A 15,629-nucleotide genomic window follows, 5' to 3' on the forward strand; every position below is an offset into this window, starting at 1 on the left:
TAAACTAGATATGAAGTACAACAACGCATCTAACTAGATACACTGTGGCATTCACTGGGACTTCTTAAAGCCATAATTGTGGTACATATCTCTCTAATTTATGAATTATTTTCCTCTTCCATTTGAAATTGCTTTTCTATAGGGGAAACGGAACGGCATGCAGGTAAAAGCAAAATCTCATGGGAGACGGAGCCTTTACGCGGCGCCGAACTGACCACACAAACAAGGTTGCTCTAATTCATCGCACAGTGGCTGTTGGCAAGGGAATCTTCACTTGAGTTTGGAGATTTACTCTTAATTAAAGTAGGATTTCATTTATTAATTGGGGTTGTTGGTGAGTGCTGAAACCCAACAAACCCACATGGGAATACCACCAGCGCAATGATCTTTACTGAACAATAATGAAACTCATTTTTAGATACTCCACCACAAAACAAATGTGCAACCATGCACACAAACCACATGTACACACCAACACATGGCACACAGAAATTCGATTAGATTCAGCTAATTGTCATTGCACAGAGTACAGGTACTGAGGCAACGAAATGCATTGGTCTGCATTTCACCATCCTAGTAACTGATGTATCTAGGAGCAGTTGGCTGCCATATAGCGACGCCCGGGGAGCAGTTAGGGGGTTAAGCGTCTTGCTCAAGGACACATTCACTCACTTGAATCAGCACCCTACCAGGAGGAGACGGGGATCGGACTGGCAATCTTCCGATTATCAGACGACCCGCTCTACCTCCTGAGCCACTGGCCCCTCTTAACTGCAAACATCACCTCAGTGGAAGCCATTACAACCAGAGCAAACATCAATAGTGAAAGTGGGCTCACAGTAAAGGAAAACTACAATGACCCCTGAGAGTGACTCAGGGTCAACACTCTGGTTTTTCCACGCTGTACAGTAGATTTCTTTGGTCGAAAATAAGAAAACATTTAACAAACCTCTATAGGCAACTACAAGACTTGCTGTTGCGCAACACTACTGAACTATTGCAAAATTAAAACGGCATTAAATATTGAGATGGCTTACATGTTGAAGTCTGTTGTCTGTTGTGTGAAGCTGTGATTATGCATCAACTCTGTCTGCGAAGCCTTTTTATTAATGAATATGCAACAAAATTCTGTTGGTGGCAGGGTAGGAGATGAACCAGGAGGCAGGTGGAACAAAAAGCAGCTGTGGCTGGGCGTTTATTCTAACAGAAATAAAGATCTTTGTCTTTTCAGACAAATTCATCACCATTGCTCGCAGTCGGGAATGGGAGCCCAGTCTCACTGTCAGGAGAGAGCGAGAGAGGCGAGGCACAGCAGTTTTCAATCCTCTGCAAATTACCTCAATCTCCTGCAGCTGCGTCCCCTTCCGGTAGCCAGTGCTGGCTCTCCCCACCTGCAGATGGCGCCAAAACCACTTTCCACTGCCACAGAATACAATTGAAATTCTGTTCATTTTCAGGAGGTTGTGGTCCTGTGTTGTGACCGATCATATCGGGCTTGCAATGAAATCCATCCACATGCATATTCAAGATTCAAGATTCAAGATTCAAGAGGTTTATTTGTCACATACACATACATACTTTCATACATATATGCAGTGAAATGTCAATGCAATGCACTCAGTGATTACACACAATATGTCCTAGACTGAACACAGTAGCTACCTAAGAATTTCTACTAGACCAACTAACTGATTCCCACACCGTAATGCAGTAATTCGAATGCTATAATAACTAATAAAATAAAAATATATAGAATAAAATAAAATAAAATAAAATAAGAACTCAAGGGTAATGCAGGGTGGGGGTACAGAATAGATAAAGGGAATAGGCTTGTGTATATGGGATAGACTTATGTATATGGGATAGGCTATTTATGTATATACAGATATGTGCATTAAAGTGGCATGTGAATAAAGTGAGGTAGCGTTTGTGAGATATACAGCACAGTATACAACAGTACTGCGTAAGTAAGGTAGTGGAGCCTATGTGTGTGGCTCATTGAGGACCCCTGGTGAGGTCAGCATTGACTATTATGATAACAAAGTTGACTATTACAACAAAGTGATAAGACAAGCCGATGAGAAACAGATACAAACACAGCAGAAAAGCTGAAGTCAAAGTCAAAATCTGGAGAGAAAATCAAGTAATTCAGGCAATATCAATTTCAGAATGACAGTTGCCATTCTAAAACCCAAAATACCACAGGAAGTTATATTTGAAAGACTGGAATCTGATAAAAGAGCAATGACATATACCTCCCAAAATACCATACGATTATGGTGAAAATGAATTGTTCCACATCTTCCAGCCGCACAAGTACAGCACAAACAGAACAAACCCCTCTTTCCGGGAGTTCCCTGCCTCGACTACAGATCACCTTTTCTCCCTGGAAGACGGGAGTCAAAGGGAGTCGCGGGCGGGGGAAGGCCTGCAGGCCGGGAGCGCGGCTGAGAGAGGAGAGTGCGAGGTGGGGAGACAAAATGTGATAACGGTGGTGGAGAGGGGAGACAAAGGAACATTCAAGATGCGTCACATTTCCCATCCGCCATCCACCTTCCCCCTTCTGCCGCCGACCAAAGTATCTCCCACTCTTTTGTCCACTGTACCTCTACCTGTCTTCTTTATCTCCCCCTCTCTCTCTCTCTCTCTCTGTCAGTGTTCCATTGCTCTCTTCCAACGTAAGGCCTCCAGGGCGGATGGGGTGATTGGTCTCAGATGTGCGAGGGTTTACTTTGATCAGTGCTGATGGCAAAAATCAAAGTTCTCTCCCCGCTGTGCACGGGCATGCACAGACAATAACAGAAACGCAAATACCCTGTGACACACACACACACACACACACACACACATACAGTGACACAAATACACGCGCCTGCACACACACACAAACACACTCAAACACAAACACACAATGATGCGAGCGCACATACTATGGCACACCCTTCCTGATTGGCTGAAAGGAACAGATAGTGAGATGAGGAACAGGAAGGGGCCATGGTCTGCTGAGACACGCAGGGTGGGGCAGGACAAGAAGCGGAAGTCATGGCACTGGAAAGGAAGAGCCGTCGCCAGCAGTGGGCTACATCATCAAAATCAGGTGAAATATGTTTATTTCATATATGTCGTTTATTTACGATATATAGGGGGTGGACAAAATAACAACGAATAACAATCACTTGGAGTTTAACTCTGACGTAAGCCAACCAAATTTCAAAGGCAGCGCCGTAGTTATAGTAGCAGGTTGATTCCCAAATAACAGCACGTGTCGGCTATAAAAGAGGTCGGACAAATAGTGCTTTGGTAGATGGGTTTTCAAATCGCAATGAGCCAACTGACAGAGTTCCAAAGAAACCAAATAGTCGACAGGTACAACGGTCACGAAAAATACAGAATTATTTATTGTGGATATGGGAATCAGCTCGAATGCCATGACAGTATATGCAAAACATGGGCAAACTGCACGAGCAAAGAGATAGATAGATGGACACAGGACACAGGATAACGGATAAATACTACAAATGTACAGTCTCACAAATTACCAGAGAACTCTGTCAGCACCTCTGTGACCCAATCTCAACGCGGACTACATGTTGATGTACTGAACATGACAACTGTACAGCTTTATTTAAAAAACAAAAAAACAAAAACAGCCTTATTTTACATATTCTTATATACATACACTTATATTTTACTTATTGTTTAACATTAATGTTTCATGTATGCACCGAACACCAAGACAAATTCCTTGTTCGTGTAAACTTACTTGGCAATAAAGACGATTCTGAATCTGATTCTGATTCTGATTCTGATTCTGATGTTGTGAGCTTCACAAAGTTGGAATTTATGACCGGGCTGTTGTTTGGAAACCACTACTTCTATCAAAGCCCAATACACAAAGCCACATAACGTGGCGTAAAGAGAGCAAAGGACGCCTTAAACCCACAATGTATGTTACCAACTGTTCAACAAGGTGGGGGATGCGTATTGGGATTGATTTGGTCCGACAGTTGCTCTGCACGGTAAAGTAATGGCCAAAGACTATGACTATTTTACAAGACGGTGGAAACACCCTTCCATCGTGTTTCCATATTCCAGGATGATAACGCCCCTACACACTGCGATACAATTCAAGTGGTTGCATGAACACTAGTGTGCAGCCAACCGCTAACCATGTCCTTCACAATCTCCGGAGGTAAACATCCCTGAGACATTAAAGAGCGAAGAGTGTGAATACAATTTCCACCTCTTTCATCCCTCAAGGAACTAGTTAGAGAGGCTTTTCTGCTTGAAGAATGGAGCAATGGAGGTTCGCAAATTACATGTATATTATATATATATATATAGTATATACTCACACCTTTTTTTCTTACTTTCTATTGATTGATTTACTTAATTTAAATAACGTTGCTACAAGCACTCCAGTTGATCCCTTGTGTTAAACATGCAAATGAAATTCCACTCGCAACCCAGTCCAGACCTCAGCCCACGAAAAGGACGGCTTCACTCAATTCTCACCTGTACTTCCGCTCAAAGAAGCATCTGTGAGTATTCCACATGGGCAGGTTGACCAATCCCACCAAGCGTGAATTCCTTTCTGCGGTGAAGTGGCACGGGGAGGAGTTTGAGTAGGGTGGCGCTGTCAATCAGCAGACAATTGAGGAGTGAAACGTGACAAGATGTGGCCCTGCATGGGTGCCAGATAATAGCAAAGGGCAGGTAGCAGGTGCAGTCTTTCAAAACTGCCCTGCATTCACTTAGCATGATGATCCACCCACCTCCATCCTTGCACCCGATGTTCTGCTAAATCAGCCAGAACTAATTGGTGAACACTGCTAGGCGGCTTTGAGTCAATGGCCTATCAGGAAAGTGGGGGGGGGGGGGGGGGGTTCATGGACACAAAATATTTGCTATGCCACAGTCAGTGGCTTTAAGATCAATTCAACACACCCCGAAAGATACTGGCATGCTGCCCGAGATTACCAGCAAATTACCAGGAATTCCTAACGGGGAATATTTCATTTCACCAATGTTCCGACAGTTGAGGGATGAAAGCACATGATCATAGTGGGTCCAAGGCTCTGAGAAATAAGAGGGGTGACGTGTTTCTCAGGCTCTCCCACTTCTCATCACCTTCTACAACCACTGCTTAGACGTTGGCCCTCACAGTCCTCCTCCTCATCATCATCATCATCACCATCATCACCATCATCATCATCATCATCATCACCATGCTTTCTAAATGCATCGCGCTTCCTATGTACTGTAGCACACAGAAAGAACAGTTTTTGGCGTAGAAATCTGTCGCGTCACATTTGAAGCGCGCCTTTACGCACCACGGTCCAAGCCCGGCTCTCGTCTGAACGAACACCTTCCCTGGTGCTGACGTTGGACAACGGATGGAAATTCCCAGGGCAAGGCAAGCGAGCTGTGCCAGAGTGATTCTGACGGGAGAGACCATTGCGCGCATTTGGATACATGTGTCCACGTGGCCGCGGAGGCAGAACAAGAGGTATTTCACAGGTGCCACAGGGTGGTGTGTGCGTGTGAGCGTGCGTGTGAGCGTGCGTGCGTGTGTGTGTGTGTGTGTGTGTGTGTGTGTGTGTGTGTGTGTGTGTGTGTGTCTGTGCGCGCGTGTGTGCGTGTGTGCGCGCAAGAGAGAGAGAGAGAGAGATGTTATGTGTGGTGCGCGCAAAAATGCCATTAGAGGCGACCAAATATGTGTGTGTCCTTTGGTCCAATGACTTTAGCATGTGATAATACTACTTTGGCCATTACAATCCATCGGTAGAAATGACCGGTGCTTACCTTGAAAGTCGTCTTTGGGCTCAGTTAAGTCGAAAAAAAGGGTCGTATTCCTCCCCCCCCGCCCCCCCTGCTCCGTCCGTGCTCCGTGCGCCGGCAAAGCCGCTCCAAAAACTTCCAGTCCAAGTGGATTGAAGGCGGTAGATCTGGGTCGGAGGAGGTGGCGATGGAGATGTAGAGAAGAAGGTCGAAATATAGAGAGGTGGGGGAGAGAGAGAGAGAGGGGGGGGGGGGGAGAGGGAGAGAGGGAGCAGGCGTGTTTTAAACCCGATCTGGAGAGCAGCTCCACTGTAATTCAATACGAGGCGACAGCCACGCGGTGGATGTGCGCCGGGGAGAGAGGTGTGCGGGGTGGGGTGGTGTGTGGGGAGGTGAAGGGGTGGGGGATGGGGGGTTTCAGTTATTTGCAGTAGTAAGTTCCTTTATTCTCAACCCTGTACTATATCCCTTTATAAAGCGATGGGGTTCCCAAACTTTTTTTTTTTTATTATTGCAAAAGACCATCACAAAACAGGTTTTTTGTTTTGTTTTGTTTTCGTTTTTTTGCTGCGGACCCCCTGAAATACCTTCACTGACCCCTTTAGAGCCGCTGACCACAGTTTGGGAACCCCAGGTCAAGGCTGTTATGCAAAATATAGCAGCTAAAGAAGATGTTTTCTGGAAGAGAAACAGTTAAGAGCTCATCAATAACAATGTAGGTCCGATGGACCGATCGTATGGAAAAGACCTGGGTTCAAGTTTCAGTTCAAGACTTAATTGTCTCCCAGGGGCTGACTTGGCGGCAGTGAGGGTGGGAGGAAACAGCAACACCACACAAGATATTCAAAACAGTAGAAACCCAGGAGGACCCACGGCAAGGAGGACGTTGGCCAGAGCCAAGCCAATTCCCGGGATCAATAAGATGCCACCAAGAGTAATACTGACAAATAACACCAATTAAATAGTAATGAATCGCTGTGGGAATGAGGTCTAGATCAAAAATTTAAAACCGCCCATTTATTTATTTTGTCTTCATGTAAGTTCTGTAAGTACCTACTCGCTTATGACCTCAGACAAAAAAAAAACAGCGCCCCTCCCCCCCCCCCCCCTTCCCTTCCCAGTGTTCCCAGTAATGACCTCACCGAAAAACGAGTGGCGATCGCCATGACAATCGACCAAGACACCAAAGCAGGTTGATCATGGCAACGGTGGCAGGTAGCCAAGCCAACAGCCCATCGCCACCGCAGGCCCTGGCTCCGTGTGGGCTTCTGACTAATGTGTGCACCGGCCTGCGTTGGTTCTTTTTTTGGGGGGGGGGGTTTGTGCTCAGCGCTGACGGGCAGCGGGGCCCGGGTGCCCGCACGTCACCGAGGGGTCACGGACCGGCCAGCAGACACGCTCAGCCACTGGACTTACTGTCATTGCTCGGTACACACACATTTAATATGTCTACATGATGTTCGTTTGGAGTCATGAATAACGAGGCTAGACAGTTTAATGGATCCATAATAATAGGGTGTGAAACCAAATCATGTGCAAAGGACACTGGACACTGGCGATTTTGTGTTGTTTGGAATAACATGAACGGCAACGGCGGTCTCCGGCAGTGCGGACACAACAAACAGCAGCGCACAGACAAGGATGATCCATAGACACTTTTGCGCGGTGGTTTGTCGAGGATTCCAATTTCACGACGCACACGTTGGTTTCCGAGTCATCCAGCGTTTTGATGGCAACTTCCAGCTTTCCACTCCCACTGTGACGGGCAGCATTTCATTAAATCAACGACAATGTTTCCCATGATGCCCACCGCCTGTTGTCGCACAGAGCTTCATGTGACTGGTGTGATTTGATTTGAAGAGAGAGAGAGCGAGAGAGAGTAAGAGAGAGAGCGAGAGACGGAGAGATAGAGGGAGAGAAAGAGAGAGAGCAAGAGAGAGAGAGAGAGAGACAGAGAGCGAGAGCGAGAGAGAGATAGAGAGAGAGGGATGATTTGTTGTGAGAACTACTTTCTTTCTTGTTTTGTTTTTGTTCTCTGGTGTGGCAACTCCCAACTTTCAGCCGGTTGTATATCATGAATCATTCCATCAGATTTGAAAACAAAAAAAAAACCCTGACCCCGTGGGAACCGTTTGGTAGATTTGACCACCACGCGTCGTTTCCTACCAACCTCAGATGCCTTCCGTAAGACTGACAGGTCGGTTCTGGTTCTCTTTTTTGCGTTGGCCCGAGAAAGTCACGCCCATCTTCAGCATCTGAGCCGACGCGCCGTTAGATGCTGTTTGTTGTTGTCATCACACCGTAATCGTAGCTATCAGGCAATTAAGATCAGCGATATCACTGAAAAATATCAAAACCCCTGATCAACTGATGCCAAAACGTCTCACGGCGAGCACGTGGCGTCGCGGTCCGCCATCCGATTCATTATTAACAGAACTGCGTCACGGACTCGAGGGTGTTCCCGCGTGGCTGGTGTTGACAGAGGAGCTCAAGTCCTCCTTCTTAGTCGGAGGCTTTTGATTCCATTAGCAGCGAAGCCGCTCTCGCGTTTGCATATTTGAGTATCTGCGGTGACCGAGAGAGCGGTTGAGCTGGAGGATTCTCCCTCCCCTCTCCCCATCGCTCCGGCTGCTCCGGATGCCAGCAGCTCGGACGTGGCCCGGCCCCGGCCTCGAGCTGCGTCATTAAAAGGTCGTAACCGGTGAAGGCCCCCTGGCTTGAGACGCCAAATAAGGATGATGTTGCTTGGTCGGAGGTTTGCCCAGGTTCCCCGCGATGTCAGGATGCCGGCTTAAGGCAGGAGATGTGGGGAGTAGATTCCCACAGGGTCCTCTGCATTGTGTGAAAAGTGTTTTTTTCCCTCTTGATGGAGAATGGAAGAACATTTTTAACTTTATAAATTCCTCTCTTCCTTTCTCTCTCTCTCTCTCTCTCTCTCTCTCTCTCTCTCTCTCTCTCGCACGCTCAGTAAATTAGCGAGGCTGTGGGGCACTTTATCTGAGTGAGAAATGCGGCAATTAGCAGCAGGATCTCCACCCAGCATAATTCTGCCCCGCATGCTGCCTTTGAACCGTGGCTAAAAAGAGGTTTTCTTTCCTTCCTTTTTTTTTCCACGGGCACCGCTGCCGCCGCTATGTAAATAAACAATTACAATCTGGAATGCAGGATGAGGGCCACTCGTTCGTATTGTTGCTGATTTTCAGGCTGTTTCAACTTGGGCCATTTGTTTCTTTAATCCCCATCTCTGTTCAAGGGGTTATGGAAACACGCGCACGCGCACACACATGCACGCACACGCACACGCACGCACACACACAGGAATAAGAATGAATTCTTAGTAAATCATAAATTTACCTAAATGATTACCTAAATTATCAGAGGATGGCATGGGCGTTGGGTGAAAGCAGTGTAGTTTGAATGGGTTTGTAAGTAATAATCTTGCTATTTAAAGATGGTCCTCTGTGGGTCACGTGCTGTGGGAACAAAATCAAACCAATACGAGCCGCCGTGAACGACTCAGTCTTCCACAGTGACCAAAACACCACAATGCCTTGTCACAGACGATCACCCCCCGCCCCCACCCAAAAAAAAACACAAAAACATTATGACGCTTGTTGACCGGCATGACACCAAGGTGTCAGAGATGGCCGGCGCAGTCAGCCGTGGCCGCCTTCAAATCGGGGCTGAGCACCGGCTGCGGCGACCCAATAAGATGGAGACCCGCGGTCACTCTTCCACGGGGCTGCCGGCCTCACACGCCGTCCTTAAACTCACCCCGTGAAACTTCCAACATCCAGGACTCTCCCATTTCCCCTCGTCGCCGTGAATAATTAATTTAATTGCATTCGTCCAACTCATTGCTAAATTAACACTATTAATATGGATGAAACACAGCAGAGGCGAATGAAAGGAGGAAAAAAAGGAAAAAAGGGGAAAAGGAAATAAGGGAAAAAACGAGAAAAAAAAGGGAAAAGGGAAGCTGGGGAAGACGCGATGGAGACCCGGAGTAAGAAATAGCGCCAGGATTCCTCCACTCCACCTCTCCATTACTCTCACGCGGTTTCCGTCTCGGGTTTGGGAGTCTCACGACATCCTCACGGAAGGGCGGCTCGTCATGAAAACTTCAGGAGCAGCCTCGCCTGGCGTGCGCTGCGTTCAGCGTCCCACCACTCGATCACCGCGAGCACTTAAGAGGCGGGGGATGAAGAGGCGAGGAAGGGGGGGGCCTGGATTGAGACGTTCGGTACAAAGAGGAAACCGCGGTCTTTGTGCTGCCGATGTGCCGAAGCCCGATGTGTAAAAGTGGACGACGGAGGGAGCGACGGAGAAATGGTGTGCAATTACAGTGTGGTTTAATGTATAGAAAACGCTGTTGCTATGGTTACGGTGCCTAAAGGCCACATTGCCTAGATCCTACTATTGCGTCATTTTGATTAAATTAAGGCAGAAGACGTGGCTACACACGCCAAAAGGGCATCATGTTTTTAGTCCTGAACAGAAGCAAATAGTCAAATGCAGGACCACAGAGAGTACAGATGCTGCTTTTTGTAAATAAATGGTCACTTCAACAAATTTAAATGAATGTCAACAAAGCTGTAAAATAATGACACAATTTGTCCTTCTTGACCAATCGAGGGAGCAACAGTCTATCAGAGCACGACCAAGACAAACCAGGCATACCTGCTCAAAATAAAGTCTGTGTCTAGAGAGAAAGGCTTCTAGGGATTTGACAAAACAGTGCAAAGTTGGTCAAATGTCAAATTTGAAACGGATATACAAAGCAGTTATAGTACCTGTATATATTATATTATATTATATTATATACAGTATACTGTATTTTCCCACTGTGTCCAGAAACAGGAGGAAGTAGAGGACTCATTGATTGTCAATAAGCTGCATCACCAGTCTTCCCCCATCAACCCTTTTCCCCCCCGAGATGGACCCAGAACCTCCACATCCAGAGCCAGAAAAAAAACACAACAACATAAAAAGAGAACATCACACTGTTAGAAGTGGCAAGAAGAGGAATTCCAGAGTTTACACTTTACAATATACAGAAGGGGAGAGGATGGAAAAAAACCCCAAAGAAAACGGTGTCCGGAGGGTTCCCATGGGAAGGTGGGGAGAGGTGTGTGATGAGACAGGGTCGCAGCTCGGCTCTGGAGGTGTGGAGAGGGCACCAGGCCAGAGGAAAGTGTAAGACTCGCTCAAACACAGCCGTGAAGCGCCACACAAACATTTTTAAAAATCATATGTGTACACAAAGAATTAAACACGCGCGCGCACACACACACACACACACACACACAAAGAACCGCCACATTCTGCAGGTTAACACACACACACTCGTATTTCAGCGTACTGGCAGCAGACCTAATTGCAAAGTGGGACATAATATAGGGCACGCGAAAAATATAGGTCTAACACGAGGATCTGAGACAGGAAAGAACTTTGTTGCGGCAGCAAAGACAGGGGTGGAGATCCTGCAACGCCTCCACCAAGACCCACACGAATCCCCACATGAACGGGAGGCCGCGTCCAGGTTGAGATTTAACTTAGCCGCGGAATGATCGATCGACAGGGTACGCAACGCAACGCAACCATTCATTTTGCATTTCGGGGGTGTTGGGGCTTCGGAGTAAAGACAAGATGAGAGCAGGTTCTTTAAAAAAAAACAAAAAAAAAAAAACATTTGATTTCCCCTCTTGAAACGTCATCTCTCTGCCTTTCCTCGTGGCGTTTCATCAGTGTCACTGATCTCCTCGGGTATCACGGTGATCAAAGGCCTTTTAGGGTGGAGGGGTGGAGTCCTTCGACACAGCGGGATGATTACCTGCAGCCGGAGGAATCGCGTCGGTGAGAGATTTCCGTAGCCGTGAAAAAGTCATCCATTCGATCACAATCAGCGTGTGGAAACCCGTGGTGGCTTTGACATCACGCGAACGATGCGTCGATTAATAAAGTTGTCGTTGTTTTTATTCAGCGTGAATTCTCACCATTGAACACACCTTGACAACGGCCTACTTGGGCTCTTCACTTTGCCACTCTGCAGAAGTCGTCTCTCTCTCCCTCCCTCCCTCTTTCTCTGGAAGTCCATTAATCATAGCAGCCCCGCCCCAACCCCCAGATGTTCTCACCTCTATCGGCTTCCTCTCTCCACCGCCAGGGACAAGTGGGTCAGTGGCGGCGGGGGCCGAGCTTGCTGAAGGAGAAGCCGTGACACAGGCATAAACACGGCGCGGCACTTAATGAGGTGCGGTCACCTTCAGCAGACGTCCCCGACGCAGAGGTGAAAGAATTAACTCTGAGTTGGACGGACGGAGAGGCGAAGGTGAATCGTCTGATTGGGAGGTACGAGCCATCAAAACGTACTGCACACGGGGACAATATTACAAAACTGCGTTAGAAAAAGGTCAAATACAAGGGTAACAGATGTATAGCATTGGAAAATACGCTTCAATATCTACAAAAGTTGAAATTATCTAAGATGAATGTTATAATTATATACCCATAGATCAAACAGACTATATATTTCCCATCCCATGTATTGTATTGCTCTTTATAACTCTTAACTCTCCCTCTCTGGGCATGTTACTCATCCGTGCAAAATGACCTCCAACATCTCAGCGCCACCATGGCTCTGGTATTGTGGTGGGCAAGAGTGACGTCTAGTGGTCGTATTGATGTAGCGCACCGGGGAAAGCCCAAAATGCTGTATAAATGTGACGTCACTTCAGTTGGGCGCGTTAAGGAGATGGTAGGTCAAGCTCAAGCGTATCCAATACAGAGATCATACACCAAGCAGAAACCACGGGTTCTTGCCCAACTTGACCTCCTCTACACGATTTTCATATGTATCCAAAATGGAAAATCCCCCAATCTAACCTTTTGCTTTCGTTGGCCATACTAAGCCACAGTCGGGCTTTCATACTCATGTACTAGTGAAAGTTGTTTACCAGCATTAAAAAAAAACAAAAAAAAAAACAGACAGAAACCAAATCATGTTTTTATTAAAATCTTTCACAATGTACCAGCCGCTCTCAAATCAAGCCCCCCTTGTCACACAAACACACAGCATTGCACACGTTGAACCAAAGGGCTTGGAAAGTTATCACTTTCCCTCCTCAACTCTTCAAAAAAAAAATATATATAGAGCCTGTGTAGAAAATATGACATCTGGACTTTTTGCAGTAGTTATTTATAAATAGATTTTCTTTCAGTCCGTTGAACACCTTTATATACAGAACAGTAGGACATAGTACAACTCCAGCAGCAAGTCTTTCCACAAAAATGGATCAAGAAACACGCAGAAACATCTCATCCTGTGTCGTTTTGAATCAACTCAATTATTTCAAATGGGTAGAAGCGGTGCCATGTCAGTTTTAAAGCTGTGATTCATGGAAGATAATCAAGGTAACCGTGTTGAGTTGCGCAGCGCGTGTTTGCTGATAACCATTCAGTGTCAAGTCAACGATTTAAAGCGGCGGAAATAATCCCAAAATAAACAAAAAAAAAAAACAAAAAAAACCCCAACTCAAACAAAACATATACAGTTAATGCAGATCAGAGTGGAGTGGGTGGAAATGTATAAATATGTACATAAATTAACACATTCGTTTTGTACAGTAGGTTTTTAACTGAGGATGTTGACTGGATATAGGTGTCAAACAGAGGCATATTTACATCCTCAGTTTCTGATATCATTAGATCACATCTCGTACAGCTTCAGAGAGAGACGTGGTAAGAGCGTTCTGGGATCATACTGAGGGGGCGGAACATACACATCCTTTGGCTATACATGTAAAGAGGGGAGGCTGATTGGGGGATGGGTGTAGTGCTAGTGAGCTCTGAGAGAGAGAGAGAGCGAGAGAGAGAGCGAGAGAGAGAGAGAGCGAGAGAGAGAGAGAGAGTGAGAGAGAGTGAGAGAGAGAGATGGGAATTTCAGTGCATAGATATAAACTCAGCAGCAGCAAGATTATGTGCAAGGTATGGGCCCGAGCAAGGCAGTGGAGGCGGAGCAGTACCAGAGACACCGGCTGCCGCCCACATTTTGGATTCTGGGTGTCCATCGTTCAGTGGGTTTTGAGTTGGGAGACATGGGGGGGGTGGAGGTGTATCCATGGGGGTGTATAGATGGATCCAAGGGGGTGTATTACTGCTTCAAGCTAGAGGGACACAAGGTTTGAATAGCACTGATATGTGGATTTTCTGTTTTATAGATGAGAATTAAAAGGATTCATCCGCTTCAAAGCCTCTCCTGCCCATCTCATTTATTTCTCTACGTACCAATTTGAAAAACACTAGTCGAACCATTTATGAACAAAACCAGGAGACTGGGTTATATTGCATTTGAGTTTCATTCTTAAACCTGTGTGGGAGGCACCTTACAGCTAAATATGTTCAGTAGCCTGTCTCCATCCACTGTTACAGACCTCAGAAAAACCAAAAAACAAACAAAAAAGAAAAGTCATTTCAGTCTGTTGATTGAGATTGTTGCTTCCTGGCTGGGACACGACAATAAAAAAACAAAACAAAACAAAAAAAAAACAAAACAAAAAAAAGACAACAAAACGATAAGGACATGGTTTCAAGGTGGCTGGAAACCAACAGCAACCACGGCCCTCCACTAGAGGGCGCCGGTGAGGCACATGAGGACCAGCACGTGCAGGGAGAGCAAGTAGGCCAGGAAGAAGTATCTGGAGCGGGCGCGGGTCGTCAGCAGCTTGGAACAGTACAGGCTCCGGCCACGCAGCCAGCGCCGGCACGCCAGCGCCCCGCCCTTCACCTGGGAGCGGAGGGAAAAAAACAACGCAAAACAAAACAAGACATGTTTATGTCGACGTTCAGATCAATCACTTGAACGTGAAGATATTGTAAAGACACAGGGAGAAAGCGGTGAATTCTTCCTCAGGAGTGAAGCTTTGGGTCAGCCGGTGCGATGAATGTTGGGAAACAGATGTTTGGATAAGGCCGGGGATGAACAACAGGAACCGGGAGCTTTTGATTTCCAACGAAAGAAACGCGCTCAACGTTAACACACCATCTGGGTGGGAACTATCATTTGTTAATTTGACGGAATGCAAGGCTCGAGTCTTATGGCGGCTGAATGCATCCTGACAGACCCTTCCTCCGTTGAGTCACCAAGAGCTCCCGAACTGATTATTTATTGAGTGAATAATACAATCAAGTTTGGTGAAAGATTGTCCCCCGACACAGATAAAGAAACACATTAAAGCTCAGTGTACCTTGCGTGTGAGTAGGGGCTGGTTCGGGTTCAGAATCAAGGCTTCCCACTCTTCCTCCGATTCCATCTGAATGGCAAAGTCCTCCCTGACCGCTCTGGACAGGCTGGAACCAGCACTACAAAACACACACATTTACAACTGCAAACAGAGTACACGCTTCTCTTTGTCTGTCTGTCTGTCTATAAACGGTGTGTGTGATACATGCGATATGTACGTACGTCAATGGCAAATGCAGTGTGTGATCTGATCACGCTCACGCGATAAGACAGCTGCACATAGGGACTACCGCTGTCATTTTCAGTTACCACAATAGTGACATTTCTGATTTAGACCGTGTGTGTTTATTATTGGTCATTACTTATTATGGAATAATAACAGAACATGAAAATGTCACAGAGTTCCAATAAAATGAAATATGTGACCCACCACAGCAAAACTCGCCATCTCGCGCATTTCTAAAATGGCCAGGAGCAGCCAAGTAAGTTGAAAAATCCTTTTTTTGAAGGAAAATTAGATTTTTCCAGATTCATGTTCCTTTGTGTTGTATTTTTTTTTATCTCGCAACGTATTTTCAAAACCGAGTTTGATTTATGAATAGTAAAA

General features: G+C 46.2%; 1 protein-coding gene across 2 annotated transcripts in view; it reads right to left on the bottom strand.

Moving 5' to 3' along the window:
* Positions 1 to 12,767: 12,767 nt before the first annotated feature.
* The window catches only part of LOC307228344 (uncharacterized protein), a 49,387-nt gene continuing 46,525 nt past the window's right edge, over positions 12,768 to 15,629 (bottom strand). For both annotated transcript variants that reach the window (XM_079997982.1, XM_079997983.1), the window contains 2 exons: positions 15,027 to 15,141; positions 12,768 to 14,566 (listed from right to left, as the gene is read on the bottom strand). In XM_079997982.1, coding sequence (XP_079854108.1) covers positions 14,408 to 14,566; positions 15,027 to 15,141 — 274 coding nt within the window. In that variant the 3' untranslated portion in view covers positions 12,768 to 14,407. The remainder of the gene's footprint in view (positions 14,567 to 15,026; positions 15,142 to 15,629) is intronic.

Source organism: Zeus faber, assembly GCF_960531495.2.
Source record: "Zeus faber genome assembly, chromosome: 3".
Lineage (NCBI taxonomy): Eukaryota > Metazoa > Chordata > Actinopteri > Zeiformes > Zeidae > Zeus > Zeus faber.